We start from the raw sequence: 19,267 nt of genomic DNA, 5'->3' as shown, positions 1-19,267 counted from the left end.
TTATGGGCCTAGTTCAGATGTGATCACTCCTCTGCGAGTTTGCAGAGGTTTGCGATCAGATAGTCGCCGCCCAGACAGAGTGAAAATCCGCCCCGTGCAAGTCTGCGTACGCCGTGCAAAAATCTTTGCAAACGCCGGTCAGCTGCAAATCCATTCACAACTGTCTCACCATCGAATGATTTTTCCAGTCTGTGCAGTCTGTGTGTAACCCGGGACTTACTCCTACAGTGCGATACAATCAGGCTGATTGGGGCCGGAGCTGACGTCACACACCCACCCTGAAAACACTTGGGAACGTCTGCGTTTTTCCTGACACTCCCAGAAAACGGGCAGTTACCACCCACAAACGCCCGCTTCCTACTAATCAACTTGCGTACGCCTAGCGATAAAAAAAAGACAGTGGATTCTCTCGCAGTTTGTCCTCACGTGTGCGCACTACAATCCATACGCATGCGCGGTCGATTGATAATCGACTGCCTTGCAAATTCGCACAGCAGCGATCAGGTCTGAATTAGGCCCCATATTTCATCTGAACAATTGACATTTTAGTTCCGGTGGGTTTGCCATCGATGGTGCCGTTCCAATGTTTTCTCACCAGTAATCGCTCATACAGCTGGCCTTCTCCAAACACAGCTCATGTAATTGGCTCCACGACCGGTCCTGCCCCGTCTACTGCAGACAATCTTTAGCCGAGCATGCAGCGGCTCAGGCCGGTTGGGCAGTTGACTCCCTGTGGCCCGGTAATAGTACTAGTGCCCGGAGGGAGCCAGGCCCGGTGGAGTGCTCTTAGCTACCACACACTGTACCGCACAGGAACTCCAAGCACTTTTCCTACACATTTCTGTTACTGTGTGTCTCAGGTGTGACTGCGCCTTTGTGTGTACACTGTGTAACACAAGCGCCATAGGAATTCGCCCACAAAATCTCTGCGCTCTGTGACAATGGGCAGCAAATAAGGCCCATTGTCTCTTCAGGCCACACCTCCAATGGTGCCCAGCCTATGCCCTGCCCGAGCACGCCCCAGTCAGACATAGCCCAGCCCAGGAGTTGTCAGGCTCCGCCCCTTTCCGCCGTGAAACCTGATAGCTAGTGGGCATGTACGATATCCCCCCTCAGTGACGTAGTTTCGGGTCTGTCATCCACTTTCTAGTCACACCAGCAGCCTGCGCTGTGAGACGCAAACCATTCGCATTAGTGGGGAATAAAAGAAGAACAAATCCAGTATCCAGTAAAAAGTCATAATACAGATACTAGGGGCTGATGCAAAATGCAAGTCAGCCATAACTGCTCCCGCACTGCATGCATGGAACCAAACGCCTAGTTCCCCTACGTGCGTAGTTGTGCGCATCCCTGAGGCAAGACCAGCTCCCTCTCCGTGCACTTGGTCTCACAGCTGTCATCATTATTAGTGCACGTTTGCGGCAGTCCTATCCTCGGTGCAAGAGATCAGTCTGAAAATAGTCGCAGTTACGTTCTGCGCTACTCTGCGTAGCGCGCAGTTCTGCCGGCAAGTCTTCTGGGACATTTGTCAATATGAGAACACCCCATTACTACGTCAGTCCTAGGTGGAGATGGGGCTGACATGCGTACAACTCTGAATTACTCCCAGGTGCAAACGCATGATTCCGAAGAATGCAGATAACGCACAAGAAACGCTACGCAAATGGACTTCTGACCAACTGTATATGAGCCTCAGTATAATGGAAATAATCTACGTTAGAAACCGTTCTTGATCTATTGCAGATGTTCTCAACTCCAGTCCTCAAGTACCACCAGCGGGTCATGTTTTCTGGATGTCTTTAATCGTGCACGGGTGAGTTATTCTCTGTTGTCGGGTCAATAATTATTCCACATACAGAAATCCTCAAAACATGATCTGCTGGGAAAGGTTGAGGGTTGAGGTTGAGAACCTCTGCTCTATTGCATCAATTAATTGAATTATAACAACAGTAATTAATTATCTAAAAAACGTATATGATGGTATTTTAATTGTTCTTTAAAATTGACATTTACAATTTAAACCCCCCCCCATTTGTAACTCAGTGATCTAGCTCACCTGCAGCACGTCCTGTTGTAGCGTCCTCAGATCCACTGTGATATGCATCACTGGCTGTGCATCCAATGTCCTATTTACTCCTCTCACGGGCTGTTAAGTGTTTATGATAGGAAAGGGCCTCATGAAATAGCGTCCTTACACCCAGCAATGTCACAGAGCGCCTTGGCGGCAGAACTATGATAAAAAATATCTAAACAAAATTCTATAACGAATAAACCCACAAAATAAACATGTCACAATCTCACCAATAACGTGCGTCTGATCAATTACCTACAGTATGTTTTATTTATTTATAGAACTAATTTCAATGTTTTATTGTGGATGTGTATTTATTAGGTATCAGCAACAATGTATCAGATTAAAAAAAGAAATTGAATATAGTATAAGGAAAATAAACATCAAACAGTATTTTCAAGGCTTTGGCTTATGGGCCCTACACACTGGCAGATAATACTGAAAGATATGAACGATCTCGTTCATTAATGAATTAAATACCGTTCATATCTTTCGGTGTGGAGGCACCAGCGATGAACGATGCGCGGCCCCTCGATCACCGTTGGTGCCCCGTCCCTTGTGCATGCAGGCCAATATGGGCGAGATCGTACATATTTGCCTGCACTACCCCATCACTGCCCCCCCCCCCCCCCCGCTCGCGCGCGCCGTTGGGTCACCCGTCGGCCGAATCCGCCGCCGGGCAGCTCGGCGGCGCATCGCGCAGTGTGTAGGGCTCATTAGTTCCAGGGCATCCATATTTTCTAGATTGTTACGTAATGCAACATTATTTGTTGTAGTGGAAAAGTAAAATAGCCTCCTGTCAGAGGTGGTAGAGGCTAAGACAGTGGAGCAATTTAAACATGCTTGGAATAGACATATGAATATCCTTACAAAGAACTAAGGTTCAAAAAGGGTTCAGACTAGATGGGCCCAAGTGGTTCTGATCTGCCGTCAGATTCGGAATGCACTCAATTTACTGTACCTACAATCAAAATCCAGATGGTCAAAGTACCGACAAGGTCAAAATACTGACATGGTCGTCAAAATACCGACATTTAAAATACCAACAAGGTCAAAATACCGACATTTAAGTTGTCGACAGGTCAAAAAGTCGACATGATTTTTTCCATTGAAACCGACTTGTTCATACATTACCATCCCAGTGGACCTGGAGGGGGGATATAATAGCGTGACGAGCGCAGAGAGGCACCGCGCCCGAAGCATGGCGAGCTCAGCGAGCCATGTGAGGGGACATGGTACACTTATACGGTGCCCATGTCGGCATACACACCAAAAATATATCTGAAAAAAAATGTGTGTCAACATTTTAAATGTTGGTATTTTGACCTTGTCTGTATTTTGACCTTGTCGATATTTTGACCTTGTCGGTATTTTGACCTTGTCTGCATTTTGACCGTCAGTCAATTGTTGTCGGTGTTTTGGCCGTCGGGATTTTGATTGTAGGTATTTCATACTAAACCCGTCAAATTCTCTGTTTCTATGTAACATATACTTTTCGAATTGTATGCATATTTTTACTGCCCCAATTTTTTTGTGCCATCCTGAATGCAGTGTTTCCGGTTGTTGATTGGGCCTCCATACCTCCTCTTAATTAAAAGGGGAAGAATTATGATATTGCAAAGATATTAATTAAATAAGGTAAGAAGGGGATTTAAATACATTCTGCTGGTCAGTGCATTTTGGCGCCCTCTAGTGGGAGGCTTCATTTTCTTTGTACGGCCCTCATGTTTAAAGGCAAACACAGTGGTTGTGACCTAGAAAGTGGGGTTCACAGGGTTTCCCCTTTATTGTCCACCCGAAATACTTTACTCACAATATCACAATGCCTCTGCAATGTTTACTTCCGCAAGTTTGGATAGAATTTACTAACGTTGATCTCAAAGAGACATTCTTGAGCGTTAAGATTACAATTCCTTGATCAGTACAGGATGCTACCAAACTGCCTATTAAATCTCATTAGTTTAAGGATTACTAAACGTTTGATATGTATGAAATGATAACACAAGTGTATGTCTGTCTATATATGTATATATATATATATATACATATATACACACACACACACACATTTTATATATATACACTGTATACATATATGTGTATATGTGTGTGTATATATATATATATATATATATATGTGTGTGTATATATATATATATTAGGTGCTTCATCGCGCCCTACGGGCGCTCTTCACACCGTCGCAAGGGGCTATGCCCCCTTAACCCTTGCATGCCTTTCTGGGGTTCAGTATTTGTATTATATGGAGTATTACCTGCATTCCTTTGTTAGTGGTTAAATATTGCACAATGAAAGGGCGTGCGATGGTGAAGGAGGTGCAGCCCCTTGCGACGGCGTGAACAGCACCTGCAGGGCACGATGTACAGAATGTAGCAGGTGTGGGGGGGACTGCGGATGGGGGAGGGTGTCTGTAGATGCTGCGGTTGGAGGGGGGGGGCGGATGCGCGGGAGGGGGGCCGGATGGGGAAGGGTCGGGAGGTGCTGTGGGTGGGGGAGGGGCAGAGGAGTGGGGGCTGCAGATGGGGGAGGGGTCCGGAGGCACTGCAGGTGGGGGAGGGGCAGGGGTGCCATGGGTGGGGGAGGGGCAGGTGTGGGGATGTTGCGGATGGGTGAAGGGTTCCGGTGGTGCTGTGGGATGGGAAGGGGTGGGGGTGCCGGGGGTGGGGTAGGGGGTCCGGAGGCGCCACGGGTGGGGGAGGGGCAGGTGCGGGTGGTGCGGCGGATGAGGAAGGGGGCCCAGAGGCGGTGGAGGGGCGGGTGCGGGGGTGCCATGGGTGGGGGAGGGGGGGGACCACGGATGGAGGAGGGTGTCTGCAGATGTGCGGGTGGAGGGGGGCAGGTGTGGGGGGAAACATATATGGGGGGTGGATGGGGTCTGGAGGTGCTGTGGGTGGTGGAGGGGCGGGGGAGTGGGAGCCGCAGGTGTTGTAGGGGGTCTGGAGGCACAGCGTGTGGGGGAGGGGTGGGGTGCCGCATGTGGTGGAGGGGAAGGTGCGGATGTGTGGTACATTGGGGAGGGTCTGGAGGCACTGCGGGTACTGTACCTGCGAAAAAGGTAGTTGGAGGGTATGCAGTAATAGGGTCAGAACAGGGATGACGGGGCCAGGACAGGGGTGACAGGGTCAGAACAGGGGTGACGGGGCCAGGACCGGGGTGACGGGGCAAGAACAGGGGTGACGGGGCCAGGACAGGGGCGACAGGGCCAGGACAGGGGCGACTGGGCCAGGACAGAAATGACAGGGACAGGATAGGGGTGACAGGGCCAGGGTAGGGGCGGCAGGACCAGGACAGGGGTGACAGGGCCAGGATAGAGTTGACAGGGCAAGCACAGGGGTGACAGGGCCAGGATAGGGGTGACAAGGCCAGGATAAGGGTGACAGGGCCAGGATAAGGGTGAAAGGGCCAGGATAAGGGTGACAGTGCAAGGCCAGGGGTGACAGGGACATGACAGAACGCAGGGCACGGGAGAGATTGGTATTAGGGACAGAACAGTGGTGACAGACAGATGTGTATTACCGGAGTCACTGCTGCTGGCTGCTGCTGTTCCACTCCAACCTGTTGGGATCTGCTGCTGGTGGAGACTTGGCATGGCTGACTCTCTCAGGCTGGAGTCCTGCTACCTCTGCCCGTCCGCATCCCTCACCCCCACTCCTCAGTCACACACCGCGGACCTCGCGCGGCTGCCGGGCACTGTGGTAAGGGAAGACTGGGAGTGACTGGTTAGCCCCGAGGAGACGCTGCGGCTGGAGGGAGGAGGGGGTCATAGCATGCACACGGCGCGGACCTCGTGGCTGCCGGGCACTGTGGTAAGGGGAGACTGGGAGTGACTGGTTAGCCCCCAGGAGACGCTGCGGCTGGAGGGAGGAGGGGGTTGGAGCCTGCAAGCAGCGCGGACTTCTGCAGCGCTGCCCGCCAACTAAAGTGTGAGAAGGAGCTGGGCGCACCTCACTGCGGGCGGCAGCGCTGCAGCTAGCGGTGGGGTTGCCGGGTCTGGAGATAACAGAAGCAGTACGGAACCTGCACAGCGGCAGGTGCCCCACAAAACTGCAGCTAAGAAGTGTGGAGTGTGCCAGAAAGTGACGCTCCTCCGCGCCAGAGAGACCCTGCTGAGTATGCTGATGTGGGGGGTCAAGCACACAGTGAGCCGGTGCCCGTCTGTCTGTACGGCATACCCCCTCACACACCCCCATACCTCCCAACTGTCCCGATTTTCGCGGGTCAGTCCCATTTTTTGGGGTCTGTCCCGCTGTCCCACCCGCGGGCCGCAGTGTCCCGCGGTGTGGGGGGGGGGGGGCAGTTGGGAAGCTCCTGTACTCGCTGTTCTGCTTAGCAGAGCAGCGGTGAATAGACGCTGTGCGCATGCGCACAGCGTCTATTCAGTGGAGACAGGAGAAGAGGGGACATCAGGGGGTACGGATTAAAGGGGGGGGGGGGTCCATCACAGAGCCGGATTAAGAGGGGGCCCAGGGGGTACGTACCCCGGGCCTCACAGTTTTAGGGGGGCCCCCAGCTGGAGTAGCTATGTCCCAGCTCTGAAGCTCCCCCGTCCTGCCAGCAACAGCAGCAGCATTGTGCTACAGTCAGCACACGCTGCTGCGTGTTGGCAGGTCTGTGGTGTTGCTGCCTCCCTGCTTTCTTTTGCCTGTGCGGGTGTGTAGGGGGGGAACGACCTCCCCCTCTGGATTTACCCCTAGCTGAGGGGCCAAAATCCCATAAAAAAACCAAAACCCCGGAATTTGCTTAAAGGGGCGTGACCATGCGGGCCGTGATTAGGCCACGCCCCCGAACCCGCAGCAGGCACAGCAATGAGATAGGGCCCCCCTGTCTCAAGTACCCTGGGCCCCCCGGACTCATAATCCGCCCCTGGGGGCATGCCAGCAGCTCACAGAGCGCTGGGCATGCCCCCTCTCTGCCGAAAACAGGGGCGTGGCTCGCGACTGCGGGTCCTCCGGTGAAGCCACGCCCCATTTTCGTTGACCACGCCCCTTTTCACCGCGCGTGTGTCCCTCCTTCTGCCTGAAGAAAGCTGGGAGGTATGCACCCCTGACTGTGCCATGCCCATACCATCTGCTTCTGCTCCTAGTCTCCTATAGATTTGCCCAGATCTGTGACTCATTTGACTAACTCCGCCCAGTGTTGTGACTCCACCCAGCGTTAGCAAATGAGGCACAAAGTCACAGATCTGGGCTAATATATAGGAGATACATACACACACACACACACACACACACACACACACACACACACACACACATACTGTGTGGATATAATACATATAATTACTTATTTTTCTATATTTATTTGATATCACCCATATATTTAGCAGTCCTGTGACGCAGCCGGAGATAGATGGGTGTTGCACTTGGACCATGTACCTGTGTAATCGCGGGCAGCTTTCTGTGGCTTATCTGTAGGGCTGGCAAGTTATTAGGCATCACTTTGGTCTTCCTCTCCTCCTCCACACTTCCTCTACGCTGGTAATGTGATTTCTTCCTCTGCATCTCCAGATGAGGAATAAGTCTACAAAATATACACACAACATATTATATTTAGTATACTGTGCAAATATCCGAAGCCTGGGGTAATATATGAAGGATGAAAAGTCGCCTTGTGACCCCGTGCATCAATAATGGAGATGTGTATTGCGGCCATACTGAAGATTGGATTTTCTGTATCTTATTTTATTTGGTATATGGATACTTTATTTTTCTTTTTTATGTCCCCATCAGTTCTCCCTTAAGTCCCAGTCCTCTATTTAGCTCCCAGCTATCTCTCAGCCACCTCCTCTGTCCGAGCTTTCCTTCAGCTCCTAACTCTTCACCGAGACAGGCGTCTCCCGCAGGAAAACTCAGGAGTATTACCCAGATGATGGGCACTGAGGTGACACTGCGTCACAGGGCCGGGCTGTCAGAGAACGCTACAGTACCAAAGCCAAACAGTGCAGACTCACTGCTGCTGCCGCTGGTGGTGCTGCTGGTGTGTCCTCTGCATGTAAATGAGAAGGCAACGCAATTAAAAGAAGAAAATGCAGACTGAAACATTTACTGTTATTCATCATTATAATATAAATACACAAGTTCTGTCCCACACTAACTACTTCATATCCAGATAACATCCGAGTTGTTGATCAAAGTCAATTTGGCAAAGTATATCCCATAATATCTCTTTTAGGGGCATATATATTAATTATCAAGACAATGGTCATGATAATTATAAGTTTGTATCGCTGCTTATCGGCGCAGTAAGAAATGAGGTAATACCCGGGTGTATGAAAAGGTCGCTGCCATGTGCAAAAGTAAAGCGATTAATCCCTCTCTTGGTAACTTCTGCGGCTGTATCCCATAGGAGCCAATGTTATCTACTTTACAGTGTTATCTACCAGGACCAAGCGCGGTAAAATCAGCATTTTAGCAGCCCCCATACAAACTCTGAGCTGCTTTTGAGACCGAAAGCAGAGGATCTAATAGTATTTTCTGGATTTCACCTGAAAACAAACGGGTGTGGTTCATAGGGTCAACCACTATTGGTCGACAGTAACTAGGTCGATAGGGATGCTAGGTCGACAGAGTCTCTAGGTCGACAGGTTAAAAGGTCGACATGAGTTGTTAATGTTTTTTTGGTGTTGTTTTCTCGTACAGTGCCCGGGAACCCCAATTAGTGCACCGCGTCCCATCGCATAGCTTGCTTCGATCACCATGCTTCGGGCAAGGTGCCTCGCTCTGCTACTGCTGCGCTCGGCACAGGTTACTATTCACAATCATAGTCCACGTGGATCATAAAGTATGGAAAAGTTAAAAAATATATTTTAAAAAAACTCATGTCGACCGTTTGACCTGTCGACCTAGAAACAATGTCGACCTAGAGACCCTTTAGAGTGAAGGGGTACCAAATACATAGAATGCGTGGTATAAAAACACGTGACATAAATGGAGAGGGCTGATTGGTAAGAGGGGAGTTAGTAAGGCAGTTTAGTAGCCAAAAGAACATTTAACATTGAGAGAAACGTCAAATGCACTAGTTTAAGATACACGTTAATTTAGATGTGGGCTTTTGCACAAACAAATATGATATATTTGGTATCACTTATCCTGTCATCAACCAATTATCTTGATGTACGGGTCTTAATCACTAGAGGGAACTACATACAGGTGGTAGTATGGGGGAAATGTGGTCACATGAATTGAGCTCCGGACAAATGGTGCTTATATGTATTATTGCAGGTTTTAATGATATATTTATTATATTCTAATTTAACATATTTATGGTAGTTAGGTAATAACTGTCATATTTTAATGCGTGTATAACAAGTATGGGTTTGCAGATGTTATGTAATACGGAAGTTCATGTGCTCACTTCTCTTTCCCCCCCCCCAGCGTTGCCATGGTCACGCGGCCCGCAGGTCAACGCGACGTCACTTCCGCCTCAGGTGATACACACAGAACGCCGGACAGGAAGTGCGGCTGGCGTGGCTGCGGCGGGCGCTGGCGGGGAGATCGGAAGGAGGAGGGGGGTAAGTGTGTATTTAATGTTCACTGTTTCACTGTGTGTTTGTCCTGAAGACGGGGAGGTGGTCCCCGAAACGTTGACCTCACGAATATAGTTTTTCACTGTTTTCAAAGCCTCTGAGTGCCGCCTCTGATTTCTTCAATTGGAGACAGGTAATGTGGAGAGAGATAAAGGGGTCTATGTACTAAGCCTTGGGGAAAGATAAAGGGGCAGATTTACCAACAAGTGATATTCTTGCTATCACTCGTTATGAATGTTAAATGGTATTCCAGCCAATCAGCTCATGTTATGTGTTTGAAAAATGACAGTTAGTCGCTGATTAGTTGGGGCACCATTTAACATTCAAAACGAGTGATAACAAGGATATCATTTGCTGGTAAATCTGCCCCAAAGTATCAACCAATCAGCTCCTGTCATTTTTCAAACACAGCCTGTTACATGGCAGTTAGGAGCTGATTGGTTGGTACTTTATCTCTCTCCACCTTATCCTTTTCCAAGCTTTGATAAATCTCCCCCATTGTTTGATAAATACACCCCCCCCCCCCCCAACCGTCTTGCTTTCGTAGGGACAGTCCTGATTTTTGGACACTGTACCACCGTCCTACCTGCAAGCTGCAGAGTTCCACAGTGTGTGGGGTAAGGGGGTAGGTATATATTTGTTAGTACAGCGGTTCTCAACCCTGATTTCCAAGTATCACCCACAGGTCATGTTTTTAATGTTTTTAATGTTTTTTTAATTTCTTTAATCATGCCCGGGTGAGTTAATCTATTATGCTGGGTCAGTAATTGTCCCGCCTGCTCCCACAGACAGAAATTCAGAAAACACGACCTGTTCGTGGCACTGAGGATTGTGCCCATGGCAACCAATCAGCACTGACGTTACATCTATAATTTGCATACTATAAAATGATACAGAGCTGCTGATTGGTTGATGGGGAAATATCTCCACTGGCTCACTTCTCCGCTCTTATCACTGCTTAGTAAATGTACCCAAGAACGCCTGTGTTACTGCCTTTACAATAATGTATGCGGATCTGCAGAGAACAGGAGCGCTCGGTTAAACGTTGCACCTGATACTATAGGTGACCCCAGTTACCTGTATTCATAGTGTAAGAGAGCACAGAGTCAGGTGGAATCAGCATTTTATGCTCTTCCAGCCCGTTACAGTCCGGGAACGACGGAGGAAGCATATTTTCAGTGTTCATATCCTCCAGGCTTTGTTACTTAAGACTTTATGTCACCCAAAAGAACAGGGCTAAGGGAACTTCGGGCCCTTTATAGAAGGCTATTATTGTTATACAGCGGTATGTTCATGAGTCGCTGGGGCCCGAAAGCTTTATAGGGGCATAAACCACTTTCTGAAATGTGTTTTTTTTTTTTTTTTGGGTTGTTGTTGTTGCCTCGCTCAAAACAAACATAAAATGATGTGAAAGTATGACACGTACCCCAGTCTCCTGCGCACTAAATATCCGCGTATCCACTTCTGGACAATTAGCACAGGGGAACACCGTGCAAGGATGCCATTGATTTTTCTAATGATTTCGTTCACAACCTTCATGTCATTCTGCAAGCAGAAGTCCTGCAACAAAACAAGGGCAAAATCAATGCGACGCTCGACGCCCTATCAGCGAGGCACCGCGCCGAGGCTCGTTTCAGACTCAGCCGTGAAATATTGAAGACGTGACATGGACAGCTTTCAGTTGCGATGGGTTTTAAGTTCCTAATAAAGTATTGTCCAATTAATGTGTTACGCCTGCAGCCTATAGAGTGCGGTAAAGGAAGACGAGAAAGGATTATTGAAAGGCAAAGCAATTTACTGGTACGGTCTACAGGGGATTTCCTAACCTTTACACCTAGACATAACCCAAGTACTAATGTTTCACTTAACAACATTCCTATAACAAGGCGACCGGATAAGCCGGACGGTGGAAGATACTGATTTCTTTCTGAGTGTGGCGTGTTATATATCTGCTTATGTGCCAGCTGCCGTCCGCAAATAAAAGCCGCCTTGTTGTGACAATCTCATTTGTCTGCTTTGATAGGGACGGTCACAGAGCAGCACATTCTTATGTTATGGGATAAATAACAATCAGATCCATTTATAATTACGAACCGCAAGTTTTGATTGCAATTTCTGAAAAACTGTCAAGTTTAAAAAGAAAAACCGGACACAGAACAATTAATCTATTGTTATTTTTGCACCATTCCTGATCATATTATTGATTGATGCGGAAATCTACATTTGGTTGTTTTTAATATTCCCACCTATACATGTTTTGGTTTTCTATACAATTCAAAAATACTGTATAAGAAGTTAAGAGCAGATTATAACATGCACAGCCAGCTATATTACTCAACAGTGTCGGCAATGCAGTGGTAGGGGCCCATGTTTAAGGGTGTGGCCAGGCAATAGTGGAGGTGTGGCCAACCACAACAGAGGCCCCGCTAACTGTAAGAGTGCATGGGCTGGGGTGTAGTATGGTATGCCGGCGGCCGGGCTACCGGCGACCAGCATACCGGCGCCGGAATCCCGACTGCCGGCATACCAACAGAGTGGCGGGCGCAAATGAGCCCCTTGCGGGTTTTCTGCGCTCGCCATGCTATAGGCACGGTGGTGCGCCACGCTGCAGGCACGGTGGTGACCTAAGCACGCCACGCTATTTATTCTCCCTCCAGGGGGGTCGTGGACCCCCAAGAGGGAGATAAAGTGCCGGTATATTGTGCGCCGGGATCTCGACAGCCGGCAAACTGAAGACCACTCCATGGGCTGGGCCCATAGTCCTGTACAGTATAAGGTAACAGATGTATAATGTATAATTAAAGTGCACTAGGATACAGTTTGGAACCTAATCCCTAGAGGAGGAGGTGGGCAGTGGGGCCCATCGGTGGGTTCCCCTGTGGGCCAGTCCGACCCTGTTTCTCAGGATAGATCAGACAGGATTCTTTTACTGTTATCATTCCCTGACTGGGACTAGTGGATCCTGTAATTATAAATATGTTAGAAAAAAAGGCATTTTGTTTCCCCCAGCACCCTGAATGATACCAGTAACCAGATTTAAATCCCACACAATATTAGAATTCAGAGATCTCAGTTACATATATTTGCGCAATTGTATGAGTAAGCCCCCAAGCCACGTCAAGGCCTCTCTGTATATCGGGGTCCCTAGTGCTATATCTAGGTGCAGGGTGCAGCACCCCAAAAATCAGCATAAGCCAGAAAGCCCAGGGCAGCATACCAGTGAAAAAAGTATAGTGTTAATAAATTAGTGTTAGGAAGCCGAAGCTATATACAGAAAGTGATACAAAAAATTAGATGTAATTAAAATATTGAAGAAATAGTGTAAGTAAGTGATAAGTGTTAATAGAGTGTAAAGGTATGCCACACTAGAGCCATCCAGCCTAGCCAATCCAGGGGCACCACACCTCACACCTCCATTACCCCAATCTGGGTCTATGATTAACCAGCAAAGAGCCACATGATAATGGCTCCCTACTACAATATGTCTAAGCTAAGAGCTACCTACCTTAAAGCAACCCCATAATGCTCCATTATAAATATGTTTTCATATAGACTACAAAAGACAGAGTCTTAAGGAAACTGAATAATTCACAGCTGGGCTCCTCTGTCTATAACTGGGTTCCTCTGTCCAGCCCTGGGCTCCACAGTCTATTACTGGGTTCCTCTGTCCAGCCCTGGGCTCCTCAGTCTATTACTGGGTTCCTCTGTCAAGCCCTGGGCTCCTCAGTCTATTACTGGGTTCCTCTGTCCAGCCCTGGGCTCCTCAGTCTATTACTGGGTTCCTCTGTCCAGCCCTGGGCTCCTCTGTCGATCACTGTGTTCCTGTGTATATTGCTGGCTCCTCCATCCATTGCCGTGTTCCTCTGTCCATTGTTGGTCTCCTCTATCAATAATGGGGTTCCTCTGTCCAGCCCTGGGCTCCTCTGTCTATTACTGGGTTTCTCTGTACAGCCCTGGGCTCCTCAGTCTGTTACTGGGTTCCTCTGTCCAGCCCTGGGCTCCTCTGTCTATTACTGGGTTCCTCTGTCCAGCCCTGGGCTCCTCAGTCTATTACTGGGTTTCTCTGTCCAGCCCTGGGCTCCTCAGTCTATTACTGGGTTCCTCTGTCAAGCCCTGGGCTCCTCAGTCTATTACTGGGTTCCTCTGTCCAGCCCCGGGCTCTTCTGTCGATCACTGTGTTCCTGTGTACATTGCTGGCTCCTCCATCCATTGCCGTGTTCCTCTGTCCATTGTTGGTCTCCTCTATCAATAATAGGGTTGCTCTGTCCGTTCCCGGATTCCTCTACCCAATTTGTCTCTTTTGTCCATTGCTGGGCTCCTCTATCAGTCGTTGGGTTCCTCTGTCCATTCCTGGGCTCCTGTGTCCATTTCTGCACTGTCTTGTCCATTGCTGGGCTCCTATCTCCATTGCTGGGCTCCTCTGATCATCCCTGGGCTCCTTTGTCCATTGTTGGTTTACTGTGTCCAATGTTGGGTTCCTTTGTCCATAACTGGCTCCTCTCTAAATCACTGTATTCCTCTGTCCTACCTTAAATTTCTTTGCCCATTGCTGGGTTCCTCTGTCTATCTTTGGCTTCCTAATATCACACTGCACATTCGTTCACAGTTGGAGAAGCTCCGGCGTCTTAGAAGAGCCACTCGGTCTGTTGTTCAGATTGTTCAGAGTAACGAGGTTGGGTGCGTCCGACTGATGTGTATTCACTTTTCCTTATGTTACTTTCCGCTTATGTGCATGAGCAGCGGAAGTGAGATGCCGCAGTGGCCGTCACTGCGCACAAGGCGGCTGGTGAGTCACTAGCATATTTTCGCAAGTCCAATGCTCATGAAACTGCTTGCACCACTGAATCCGGCCCATTAAACACAAGAACTATACAAGTTCGCTACTTTCCCCTGAGCTTTAGGCCGCTGTTCCTAGATATTCTAATTAATACAACCAATTCAGTTTAACTATGGGCCTAATTCAGATCTGATCGCAGCAGCAAATTTGTTAGCTAATGGTCAAATCCATGGGGGTCATCTAGATCTGATCACTGCTGTGCGTTTTTGCACAGCGGGCGATCAGATCCAAACTGCGCATGCACCGCACCGGGCTGACACATCGCACGGCTGCAACTAACATTGGCGCCCTGCGACGGGATGGGGCAAAGGATCCATTCGCATGGGCATTCGCAAGGAGATTGACAGGAAGAGGCCGTTTGTGGGTGGCAAGTGACATTTTCAGGGAGTGTCCGGAAAAACGCAGGTGGGCTCAGACGTTTTCAGGGAGGGTGTCTGACGTCAGTTCCGGCCCCGATCAGCAGGATTCCATCACACAATAAGAGTAAGTCATGGGTTGCGTAGAGACTGCACAAAATCAGTTTGTGCAGCTCTGCTACACATGCGATCGCACACTTGTACAGCGAAAAACCACTCCCCCTGTAGGCGGCGACTATCTGATTGCAGGACAGCAAAAATCGCTGCCCAGTGCAGTGTAAAAATAAAGCAGCCAGTATTTACCCTGCACAGAAACAATATAACCCACCCAGATCTAACTCTCTGTGCACATGTTATATCTGCCCCCCACCCCCACCCCACCCCTCTGCAGTGCACATGGTTTTGCCCTATAGCTAACAAATTTCCTGCTGCGATCAGGTCTGAATTACCCCCTATGTTCTGTTGTTTGAGATATTTGTACACATTGGGAGTTAGTGGGTGGCAGCCAGAGCCGGCCCTAACCAATATGATGCCCTAGGCAAGATTTTGGCTGGTGCCCCCTAGCACCACCGTTGGTTCCACCTCTGACCTTGCACCTCTTTCCCAGCACCATCACCCCTCACCCATAGCAGTCCTTATTTTGGTGTTTGTACCCCCTATATTTTAAATAGGAACAGTTCGCACACTTGGCGCACAGCCCAAAAAGGGGTGTGTTTTTGCTGGCAAGGGGCATGGTCACACAATAGTAACCCCAATTCCAATTACGCCACACAGTACTGCAACTTTATTCACATTTGATCATGCAATAGTATCCATAATTCATATTACATCCCACAGTAGTATCACTTTACCTTATAAACGTTACTCCTCACAGTAGAGCCCCTTATTCACATTACATCACACTGAATTGCTCCTTATTCACATTATACCACACCCTTTTGCTCTTTATTCACATTAGACAACATAGTAGTGCCCTCTCTATACGCAACACCACATAGTAGAGTACCTTATACACAATGCCACACATTAGTAATGCATTTACACACATAATTCCACACAGTAATGCCCCTTACACATATGAGACACATTATTAATGTCCTTATACACATAATGCGCCTTACACATTATAACAACCTTTATTAATGCCCTTTTACACATAATGTCCCTTACACATATGCCGCACATTATTAATGCCCTTATACACATAATGACACACATAGTGCCCCCTACACATTTGCTGCACATTTTTAGTGCCCCTATACACGACACACATACAGTAGTACCCTGTTACACATATGCCGCATATTATTAATGCTCTTACACACATAAAGACACACATAGTGCCCCTTACACATATGTTGCACATTATTAATGCATTTTTACATGACACACACAATGCTCCTTACACATATTCCGAACACTACTGCACAACCAACCCACTCACATACACACAGCACTCACACTGCCACTAACACTGTGACCTCTGTCTCTGTTTGGATACAGATGTGTCCTCATAAATCTTGCCTCATTTTTTTTATGAAAATGCATCTTATTTCCATTGTTATGTGGCTAGGATGCTCAAACAGCTTCTGCTGTGAGACTGCGGCTGTATCTGCATATGAAATGCTACACACAGAATATAGGCATGCTGCATATCATTTTAATCAGCAGAAGCTGCTGATGCCCCTAGGCATATCAAATGCCCTAGGCAATTGCCTAGTTTGCCTATGCCTATGGCCGGCTCTGGTGGCAGCAGGTAATTTACATATATAGAAACGCTGACTGGGTGTGCTGTGGGCATGTAGCCAGAGTCCCTACCTACCTGAGTTCTGCACTGGGTGCCATTGGCCATTGTCAGTCATCTCTCCCTGCCCTAGCCTGGATTAGGGGTAAGTACCGTTGGTAGTGATGGCAGCTGCTCTTGTGACCAGAGGGCTAGGGGTAGTGTGATCACAAAGATTCCTACAACTCGGGAGAAGAGTTGCATCAGAATTTGGTTCTCTGTAGGATTCCGGAATTGTGACTGCACTACACGCAGTTGAGATTCAGGCCCCTTGAACCATGGTAAATCTCAGTTCTTCCATTCAGAATTCAATACGCCAGATACTAGTCTGCGTGCTTCAGGGAAAGCTCCTACGCTGCTATAATGAACACAGCGTAGCGCAGTCATACGACCTGACCTGGTCTCTGTACCTGGCAGTAGCTTCCACACATTTTGCAGATCCCTTTCTCAAATAGGGCCAATCAGCAGACCTGGTTATGTCGTACTGTATTCAGCATGCAACAAGCGCTCGCTTCTTCTGAAATACACAGACCGCTATCGGGTGCATTACCTGGGTTGTTCCTATTACAATGGGGTCAACACAATAAGCCGCAAGGTGGCTCACCCCGCGAGTGTCACACTTACTGTAGCCCTGAGATCTCTGGATTTTCTTCTCCACCCTATAGGGTGGTGCTATATTTCCCACTAGGCACGTGAGGCACCTAGGGGCGGCAAGTGGTGGGGGGCGGCACACCAGGCTCATGACGCGAGGCACCTAGGGATGGCAAGTGGTGGGGGGCGGCACACCAGGCTGATGACGCGAGGCACCTAGGGGCGGCAAGTGGTGGGGGGCGGCACACCAGGCTGATGACACAAGGCACCTAGGGGCGGCAAGTGGTGGGGGGCGGCACACCAGGCTGATGACGCGAGGCACCTAGGGATGGCAAGTGGTGGGGGGCGGCACACCAGGCTGATGACGCGAGACACCTAGGGGCGGCAAGTGGTGGGGGGCGGCACACCAGGCTGATGACGCGAGGCACCTAGGGGCGGCAAGTGGTGGGGGGCGGCACACCAGGCTGATGACGCGAGGCACCTAGGGGCGGCAAGTGGTGGGGGGCGGCACACCAGGCTGATGACGCGAGGCACCTAGGGGCGGCAAGTGGTGGGGGGCGGCACACCAGGCTGATGACGCAAGGCACCTAGGGGCGGCAAGTGGTGGGGGGGCGGCACACCAGGCTGATGACGCGAGGCACCTAGGGGTGGCAAGTGGTGGGGGGCGGCACACCAGGCTGATGACGCGAGGCACCTAGGGGCGGCAAGTGGTGGGGGGCGGCACACCAGGCTGATGACGCGAGGCACCTAGGGGCGGCAAGTGGTGGGGGGCGCCACACCAGGCTGATGACGCGAGGCACCTAGGGGCGGCAAGTGGTGGGGGGCGGCACACCAGGCTGATGACGCGAGGCACCTAGGGGCGGCAAGTGGTGGGGGGCGGCACACCAGGCTGATGACGCGAGGCATCTAGGGATGGCAAGTGGTGGGGGGCGGCACACCAGGCTGATGACGCGAGGCACCTAGGGGCGGCAAGTGGTGGGGGGCGGCACACCAGGCTGATGACGCGAGGCACCTAGGGGCGGCAAGTGGTGGGGGGCGGCACACCAGGCTGATGACGCGAGACACCTAGGGATGGCAAGTGGTGGGGGGCGGCACACCAGGCTCATGACGCGAGGCACCTAGGGATGGCAAGTGGTGGGGGGCGGCACACCAGGCTGATGACGCGAGGCACCTAGGGGCGGCAAGTGGTGGGGGGCGGCACACCAGGCTAATGACGCAAGGCACCTAGGGGCGGCAAGTGGTGGGGGGCGGCACACCAGGCTGATGACGCGAGACACCTAGGGGCGGCAAGTGGTGGGGGGCGGCACACCAGGCTGATGACGCGAGGCACCTAGGGGCGGCAAGTGGTGGGGGGCGGCACACCAGGCTGATGACGCGAGGCACCTAGGGGCGGCAAGTGGTGGGGGGCGGCACACCAGGCTGATGACGCGAGGCACCTAGGGGCGGCAAGTGGTGGGGGGCGGCACACCAGGCTGATGACGCGAGGCACCTAGGGGCGGCAAGTGGTGGGGGGCGGCACACCAGGCTGATGACGCAAGGCACCTAGGGGTGGCAAGTGGTGGGGGGCGGCACATCAGGTTGATGACGCGAGGCACCTAGGGGCGGCAAGTGGTGGGGGGCGGCACACCAGGCTGATGACGCGAGGCACCTAGGGGCGGCACACCAGGCTGATGACGCGAGGCACCTAGGGGCGGCAAGTGGTGGGGGGCGGCACACCAGGCTGATGACGCGAGGCACCTAGGGACAGCAAGTGGTGGGGGGCGGCACACCAGGCTGATGACGCGATGCACCTAGGGGCAGCAAGTGGTGGGGGGCGGCACACCAGGTTAATGACGCGAGGCACCTAAGGGCAGCAAGTGGTGGGGGGCGGCACATCAGGTTGATGACGTGAGGCACCTAGGGGCAGCAAGTGGTGGGGTGCGGCACACCAGGCTGATGATTCGAGTCACCTAGGGGCAGCAAGTAGTGGGGGGCAGCACACCAGGCTGATGACGCGAGTCACCTAGGGGCAGCAAGTGGTGGGGGGCCGCACACCAGGCTGATGACGCGAGGCACCTAGGGGCAGCAAGTGGTGGGGGGCGGCACA

General features: G+C 50.6%; 1 protein-coding gene across 2 annotated transcripts in view; it reads right to left on the bottom strand.

Moving 5' to 3' along the window:
* LRRIQ3 (leucine rich repeats and IQ motif containing 3) overlaps positions 1–19,267 on the bottom strand; it is an 87,968-nt gene that overhangs the window by 28,581 nt on the left and 40,120 nt on the right. For both annotated transcript variants that reach the window (XM_063939086.1, XM_063939087.1), the window contains exons 4-6: positions 11,041–11,174; positions 7,465–7,609; positions 2,057–2,146 (exon numbers count right to left, since the gene is read on the bottom strand). In XM_063939086.1, the coding sequence (XP_063795156.1) occupies positions 2,057–2,146; positions 7,465–7,609; positions 11,041–11,174 (369 nt within the window). The remainder of the gene's footprint in view (positions 1–2,056; positions 2,147–7,464; positions 7,610–11,040; positions 11,175–19,267) is intronic.

The sequence above is a fragment of the Pseudophryne corroboree genome, chromosome 9 (genome assembly GCF_028390025.1).
Source record: "Pseudophryne corroboree isolate aPseCor3 chromosome 9, aPseCor3.hap2, whole genome shotgun sequence".
NCBI classification, from domain to species: Eukaryota; Metazoa; Chordata; class Amphibia; order Anura; family Myobatrachidae; genus Pseudophryne; species Pseudophryne corroboree.
Note: the sequence above shows the minus strand (reverse complement) of the source record. Positions and strands in the feature narration are given on the sequence as shown.